Here is an 8,575-nt window from a genome sequence, read left to right as displayed (position 1 = left end):
TCAAGTAGCAATTGTATAAGATCATGTATTACATAAATTTTTTACAATGCCATCCACTCAGAGTATCTTTCTCCACTTGTGATTCACATACACCATTGTCTCTCTCCACCTTCGTTGACTTTCACGAGCTCCGGAGTTGTTGTATGCCATTGATCTTTTAGCTTTTTGTTGTTGTAAATGTCTGATTGCTTGTGCTGTTGCTGAATTTGCCAAGACTTCTTTTGCCTGCATTCGATGAATGATTCTACGATAGAACCATTCAAATAGTTCTCTCAAACTGTTAGCCTTGATTCGAGAGCCACCATGTCGTGTGTGCCTGAAATAAGCATTTCTCGCCATGTAATGAGACTTTTCCATCCCTTGGGTATTCCATATTGCCGGGTTCCCATACTTCTGTATAAAATATGGCAAATGATTGAAGATGATGTGCTGGATATGAAAACAGATTAGTTAGAATGTTTTACACTCACATATTTGCACATAAGAGAGAAAGAAAAACATGATAATACCATGTAGTGAGTAATCTGGGTGTCTGTCCATGCTGTCTTGAATGATTTTTTCAGAAGGTTGAGATTTTCCTTGAACTTGTTCATATCACCTTGTGACCAGTCATCTTTGTCGCACATCAAAAATAGGATGTCTATTGATCGCCAAACCTCAGCCTTCGCGTTACGAGTAGTTGGTTCGTGGTCTTTGACTGCAATATGTAGCTTTTTCCAGCTCTGATACTCTACCTTGCTAACATAAGATGTGTTATATATTTTTCCATGTTTTGTTAGCTTTGGATCTCTTGTACCTTGGGGCTTAGATAAAAACCTCCGTGCCTTCACCCCACCGATGGATGGTTTGCATGGGACATCCTTCTCAGCAGTTGATCTCTTTTCATCCCGCTGGATTTTCACATTGCCACCATGAAGCCCCATATCCGACAGTACCATTTCTAAGCACTGCAAGGCTACTTGTCGTTCTGCAGAGTTCTTAATCTTCCAAGCAAACCCGATGTATAAGTAGACCAATTTCTCTACAATTCTACAAAGGGCATGCATTGTACAAATGTGAACATTCACAAGTGGTATTTTCAAAACTGGTCGAAAAGCAGGATCCTCAATGTGACGTGTTGGAGCTTTTCTCCACCACTTTGGGTTCATGACCTTTGCAGGCTCCATGCAGAACAAACACGGTGACTTTGCCATTGCAACCCATTCCACAATTATACATGCACTTTAATGTTTTAAGGTCACCTGCAAGATGCCACTGAACTTGAAAGTCTCCCCTTCCATCTAGACGTAGTACCTCTCCCTGGTTAGTCTGTCGATCAATCAGCTCCGGAATATTAGTTCGATGGAACACCCAATATAGAATCTCATGATCTTCTTTCTTTACCTGCAACACAAAATAAATGAGACTTAAGTAGATCTGAATATTTGAGCTTACTTGAGAATATCGTTTACCTCAAACGCACCAAGCCACCATATGTTAGATTCTGATTGAACACTAAAATATAAAGGATCATCACTGGGACACTTTGAGAGGGCTCTATTCATTAAAGTAATAGTAACACGCTCTAGCTTTTTCTCTTTAACAAGCTCACACTCATCCAGTTTTAACACAAAATGTAATAGTCCACGTGACTCTTCAAATGTGATGTTGTAAAACTCCACCATTCTCTTCTGTAGTATCCGCAGGTCCATAAAAATATTGTTGAACTCATCGTATGCCACAGTGTTGGCTCCATGGCCACTGTAAGTTGCTTTAATATGAAAGGGCTGTCCAAGATAGTCTCCCTGTGCCTCGTTAAGCTGAAGCCTCTCTTTCCAAACACTTGAGGCTGATGGTAGAAGTTTGGATTTTTATACCCTTCCTAACAAAGATGGATGAGACAGACTTTTGGATAGCCGAATATCCTCTTTTGCTTACACCAAGTGAATCAAGTGTGCCTTGTATCTCTTTTGCAGGCACTGAGTTCTCTGAAATAAAGCGGTCCACTACATTTCTTTGTAGAACTTTAAACTTCTTGTCATGTACTATATCTGCTGCCAGGCTTCTACTTATAAGTGGCTTCAATCTCTTTCCTATATTGGCTTTGGGGTCAATGTTTTCCTTGTCAGGATAGATTGAGTCTCTACATGAAGACAATGCATAAGTAAATAACAGAAAATTTGCTTCACTAACACTATTTAGGCACATGAAAACAATGCATAACAAGAAAAAACAAAGAGATTACTTAACTAAGACAATGTAGCCAACCAAGAAGCATCACCTTAATGCTCGGATTCTTTTCTTGAGACCTCCTGATGCAACCTGCAATGTTTCAAGATTGCGCAATTTCTTCTTTCGGATACGACCACCCAAGATGGTGTCCTTCATTTGACAACTTCGCACCTTTTCTTTCAGTTCTTGTACCTCTGTTTTATGTTGCAAAATGGTAACCTGATCTGTAGAATGTAAATGTGAAAGGCGAACAATCTCACATTGTTGAGATTGGAAAATGCTCTTGTAAGTTCCAGCTTCTCTTGTAAGTGATTTACAATAACCCAGAAGGCCGTTTTCTCCATCACCAGCAAAGGTCAATAAGCTTGTAGGATTGACAAACGGTGGAGACGCATTAGTTATTGGATTCTTAGGGTAGAGAGAGCCTCTCGTCCAGATATCTATGTGTTTAGCTCCTTGAGCTCTGAGCGTGTCTATGGAGGTGGGAGGTATATGTGTGTTTGTTTTACTGCGCTTAATCAATGGTTGGTACTCATTGTCCAAATCAATGTGAAGGTGATATTTGGCTCGTTTGTGGGTAACATTTGTGCCATTTGAGGAGTGCGCCATTAGCCAAATGTGCAGGTTTAATGGAAAGTGAATAGCGGCTGCGGATTTGTCCCTCCATGTTAGCCTCATTCCCTCCGTATTGACGTTGTTCATTCAATACAACTAAAAAGAGTATTATCCCTCAATCACTACGAACGAATGTTCAGAGGGGTAAGGAATCTACTTAAAGTACACTTTTTGAAGTTTTACTATGAAAGACCCAGCTCATTTATTTGTCATTTTTTCTAGAGAGAGAGTGCAAAAAATACATTTTCTTAGAAGGCCCTCCAAATGACCTCCGAAATTTCCTAATGCTATAAGGCTACATCTTAAAGGTTATTCTTTATTACCACTTGGAGTGACCATGATAGGTTTTGCATGGGGGTTTGGTTCCAAGGTCCACCACTTGTCCAAGCTAACTCTATTGAAACATAGAGAGAAACAAAGGTCCACCACTTGTCCAAGCTAAGGTCCATTGAAACATGGAGAGAAGGATGCTCCACCATTTGTCCAAGATAGGCTCTATTGAAACATGATGAGAAGCAAGCTGCACCATGTCTCCAAGATGCTAGGCTCCATCGAAATACATTAAACCCACGATATTTCGGAGATTAGGGATTTACATTCAATGTCCACCACCTGTCCAAGCTATTATTGCTAGTAGCCTGAGTGGTTTGGTCTCAAGATTCACCACTTTTATTAAGAATATGTGGCTGTTAAGGTCCACCACTTGTCCAACCTATAAGGCTACATCTAAAAGGTTATTCTTTCTTACTACTTGGAGTGACCATGATAGGTTTTACATGGGGGTTTGGTTCCAAGGTCCACCACTTGTCCAAGCTAACTCTATTGAAACATAGAGAGAAGCAAAGGTCCACCCCTTGTCTAAGCTAGGGTCCATTGAAACATGGAGAGAAGGATGCTCCACCATTTGTCCAAGGTAGGCTCCATTGAAACATGAGGAGAAGCAAGGTGCACCATGTCTCCAAGATACTAGGCTCCATCGAAAAACATTAAACCCACGACATGTCGTAGATGAGGGGTGTACATTCAAGGTCCACCACTTGTCCAAGCTATTATTGCTAGTAGCCTGAGTGGTTTGGTCTCAAGATTCACCACTTTTCCACTCTATGTCATTATAATAACAATATGCGCGTGTTAAGTTCCACCACTTGTCCAACCTATAAGGCTACATCTTAAAGGTTATTCTTTATTACCACTTGGAGTGACCATGATAGGTTTTACATGGGGTTTGGTTCCAAGGTCCACCACTTGTCCAAGCTAACTCGATTGAAACATAGAGAGAAACAAAGGTCCACCACTTGTCCAAGCTAGGGTCCATTGAAACATGGAGAGAAGGATGCTCCACCATTTGTCCAACATAGGATCCATTGAAACATGACGAGAAGCAAGCTGCACCATGTCTCCTAGATGCTAGGCTCCATCGAAAAACATTAAACCCACGATATGTCGTAGATGAGGGGTGTACATTCAAGGTCCACCACTTGTCCAAGCTATTATTGCTAGTAGCCTGAGTGGTTTGGTCTCAAGATTCACCACTTTTATTAAGAATATGTGGGTGTTAAGGTCCACCACTTGTCCAACCTATAAGGCTACATCTTAAAGGTTATTCTTTCTTACTACTTGGAGTGACCATGATAGGTTTTACATGGGGGTTTGGTTCCAAGGTCCACCACTTGTCCAAGCTAACTCTATTGAAACATAGAGAGAAGCAAAGGTCCACCCCTTGTCTAAGCTAGGGTCCATTGAAACATGGAGAGAAGGATGCTCCACCATTTGTCCAAGGTAGGCTCCATTGAAACATGAGGAGAAGCAAGGTGCACCATGTCTCCAAGATGCTAGGCTCCATCGAAAAACACTAAACCCACGATATGTCGTAGATGAGGGGTTTACATTCAAGGTCCACCACTTGTCCAAGCTATTATTGCTATTATCCTGAGTGGTTTGGTCTCAAGATTCACCACTTTTCCACTCTATGTCATTATATTAATAATATGCGCGTGTTAAGGTCCACCACTTGTCCAACCTATAAGGCTACATCTTAAAGGTTATTCTTTATTACCACTTGGAGTGACCATGATAGGTTTTGCATGGGGGTTTGGTTCCAAGGTCCACCACTTGTCCAAGCTAACTCTATTGAAACATAGAGAGAAACAAAGGTCCACCACTTGTCCAAGCTAGGGTCCATTGAAACATGGAGAGAAGGATGCTCCACCATTTGTCCAAGATAGGCTCTATTGAAACATGACGAGAAGCAAGCTGCACCATGTCTCCAAGATGCTAGGCTCCATCGAAATAAATTAAACCCACGATATTTCGGAGATTAGGGGTTTACATTCAATGTCCACCACCTGTCCAAGCTATTATTGCTAGTAGCCTGAGTGGTTTGGTCTCAAGATTCACCACTTTTATTAAGAATATGTGGGTGTTAAGGTCCACCACTTGTCCAACCTATAAGGCTACATCTTAAAGGTTATTCTTTCTTACTACTTGGAGTGACCATGATAGGTTTTACATGCGGTTTTGGTTCCAAGGTCCACCACTTGTCCAAGCTAACTCTATTGAAACATAGAGAGAAGCAAAGGTCCACCCCTTGTCTAAGCTAGGGTCCATTGAAACATGGAGAGAAGGATGCTCCACCATTTGTCCAAGGTATGCTCCATTGAAACATGAGGAGAAGCAAGGTGCACCATGTCTCCAAGATGCTAGGCTCCATCGAAAAACATTAAACCCACGATATGTCGTAGATGAGGGGTGTACATTCAAGGTCCACCACTTGTCCAAGCTATTATTGCTAGTAGCCTGAGTGGTTTGGTCTCAAGATTCACCACTTTTCCACTCTATGTCATTATAATAACAATATGCGCGTGTTAAGGTCCACCACTTGTCCAACCTATAAGGCTACATCTTAAAGGTTATTCTTTATTACCACTTGGAGTGACCATGATAGGTTTTACATGGGGGTTTGGTTCCAAGGTCCACCACTTGTCCAAGCTAACTCGATTGAAACATAGAGAGAAACAAAGGTCCACCACTTGTCCAAGCTAGGGTCCATTGAAACATGGAGAGAAGGATGCTCCACCATTTGTCCAACATAGGATCCATTGAAACATGACGAGAAGCAAGCTGCACCATGTCTCCTAGATGCTAGGCTCCATCGAAAAACATTAAACCCACGATATGTCGTAGATGAGGGGTGTACATTTAAGGTCCACCACTTGTCCAAGCTATTATTGCTAGTAGCCTGAGTGGTTTGGTCTCAAGATTCACCACTTTTATTAAGAATATGTGGGTGTTAAGGTCCACCACTTGTCCAACCTATAAGGCTACATCTTAAAGGTTATTCTTTCTTACTACTTGGAGTGACCATGATAGGTTTTACATGGGGGTTTGGTTCCAAGGTCCACCACTTGTCCAAGCTAACTCTATTGAAACATAGAGAGAAGCAAAGGTCCACCCCTTGTCTAAGCTAGGGTCCATTGAAATATGGAGAGAAGGATGCTCCACCATTTGTCCAAGGTAGGCTCCATTGAAACATGAGGAGAAGCAAGGTGCACCATGTCTCCAAGATGCTAGGCTCCATCGAAAAACACTAAACCCACGATATGTCGTAGATGAGGGGTTTACATTCAAGGTCCACCACTTGTCCAAGCTATTATTGCTATTATCCTGAGTGGTTTGGTCTCAAGATTCACCACTTTTCCACTCTATGTCATTATATTAATAATATGCGCGTGTTAAGGTCCACCACTTGTCCAACCTATAAGGCTACATCTTAAAGGTTATTCTTTATTACCACTTGGAGTGACCATGATAGGTTTTACATGGGGGTTTGGTTCCAAGGTCCACCACTTGTCCAAGCTAACTCTATTGAAACATAGAGAGAAACAAAGGTCCACCACTTGTCCAAGCTAGGGTCCATTGAAACATGGAGAGAAGGATGCTCCACCATTTGTCCAAGATAGGCTCCATTGAAACATGACGAGAAGCAAGCTGCACCATGTCTCCAAGATGCTAGGCTCCATCGAAATACATTAAACCCACGATATTTCGTAGATGAGGGGTTTACATTCAAGGTCCACCACTTGTCCAAGCTATTATTGCTAGTAGCCTGAGTGGTTTGGTCTCAAGATTCACCACTTTTATTAAGAATATGTGGGTGTTAAGGTCCACCACTTGTCCAACCTATAAGGCTACATCTTAAAGGTTATTCTTTCTTACTACTTGGAGTGACCATGATAGGTTTTACATGGGGGTTTGGTTCCAAGGTCTACCACTTGTCCAAGCTAACTCTAATGAAACATAGAGAGAAGCAAAGGTCCACCCCTTTTCTAAGCTAGGGTCCATTGAAACATGGAGAGAAGGATGCTCCACCATTTGTCCAAGGTAGGCTCCATTGAAACATGAGGAGAAGCAAGGTGCACCATTTCTCCAAGATGCTAGGCTCCATTGAAAAACATTAAACCCACGATATGTCGTAGATGAGGGGTTTACATTCAAGGTCCACCACTTGTCCAAGCGATTATTGCTAGTAGCCTGAGTGGTTTGGTCTCAAGATTCACCATTTTTTCACTCTATGTCATTATATTAAGAATATGGGCGTGTTAAGGTCCACCACTTGTCCAACCTATAAGGCTACATCTTAAAGGTTATTCTTTATTACCACTTGCAGTGACCATGATAGGTTTTACATGGGGGTTTGGTTCCAAGGTCCACCACTTGTCCAAGCTAACTCTATTGAATCATAGAGAGAAGCAAAGGTCCACCACTTGTTTAAGCTAGGCTCCATTGAAACATGGAGAGAAGGATGCTCCACCATTTGTCGAAGCTAACTCTATTGAAACATGGGGGGTTTACGTTCAAGGTCCACCACTTGTCCAAGCTATTAGTGCTAGTAGCATGAGTGGTTTTGTCTCAAGATTCACCACTTTTTCACTCTATGTCATTATATTAAGAATATTAGGGTGTTAAGGTCCACCACTTGTCCAACCTATAAGGCTATATCTTAAAGGTTATTCTTTCTCACCACTTGGAGTGACCATGATAGGTTTTAAATGGGGGTTTGGTTCCAAGGTCCACCACTTTTCCAAGCTTACTCTATTGAATAATAGAGAGAATCAAAGGTCCACCACTTGTCCAAGCTAGGGTCCATTGAAACATGGAGAGAAGGATGCTCCACCATTTGTCCAAGATAGGCTCCATTGAAACATGAAGAGAAGCAAGATGCACGATGTCTCCAAGTTGTTGTGCTCCATCGAAATACCTTAAACCCACGATATTTCGTAGATGGGGGGTTTACTTTCAAGGTCCACTACTTGTCCAAGCTATTATCGCTAGTAGCATGGTTTGGTCTCAAGATTCACCAGTTTTCCACTCTATGTCATTATATGAAGAATATATGGGTGTTAAGGTCCACCACTTGTCCAACCTATAAGGCTATATTCTAAATGATATTTTTTTTGACCACTTGGAATGTGCATGATATGTTTTACATGGGGTTTTGTTCCAAGGTCCACCACTTGTCCAAGCTAGATCTATTACATATATATTATACATACAATATTCAACTAGATTCCCTACCTATCATGTCCAGTAGCATGGATGCTCTAGCTTGAAGGTCCACCACTTGTCCAACCTATACTCTCTTATGTAAGGGAGAGCTCGCTATAAATTCAAAACCTTCCCGCCTAAATTTAAAATATCCCTCCCAAATCTTAAATATCCCGCCTAAATTTTAAACTATCCCGCCCAAATT

The 8,575-nt window shown here is 41.6% G+C and overlaps 1 protein-coding gene across 1 annotated transcript in view; it reads right to left on the bottom strand.

The window, feature by feature from the left end:
* Positions 1–1,701, bottom strand: part of LOC147425134 (uncharacterized) — a 149,315-nt gene extending 147,614 nt beyond the window's left edge. The window contains exons 1-2 of the mRNA XM_086500027.1: positions 1,452–1,701; positions 1,242–1,383 (exon numbers count right to left, since the gene is read on the bottom strand). Coding sequence (XP_086356153.1) covers positions 1,242–1,383; positions 1,452–1,691 — 382 coding nt within the window. The 5' untranslated portion in view covers positions 1,692–1,701. The remainder of the gene's footprint in view (positions 1–1,241; positions 1,384–1,451) is intronic.
* Between the last annotated feature and the right edge of the window lie 6,874 nt (positions 1,702–8,575).

Source organism: Adiantum capillus-veneris, chromosome 25 (assembly GCF_014529385.1).
Source record: "Adiantum capillus-veneris isolate H3 chromosome 25, ASM1452938v2, whole genome shotgun sequence".
Taxonomy (NCBI): Eukaryota; Viridiplantae; Streptophyta; class Polypodiopsida; order Polypodiales; family Pteridaceae; genus Adiantum; species Adiantum capillus-veneris.
Note: the sequence above shows the minus strand (reverse complement) of the source record. Positions and strands in the feature narration are given on the sequence as shown.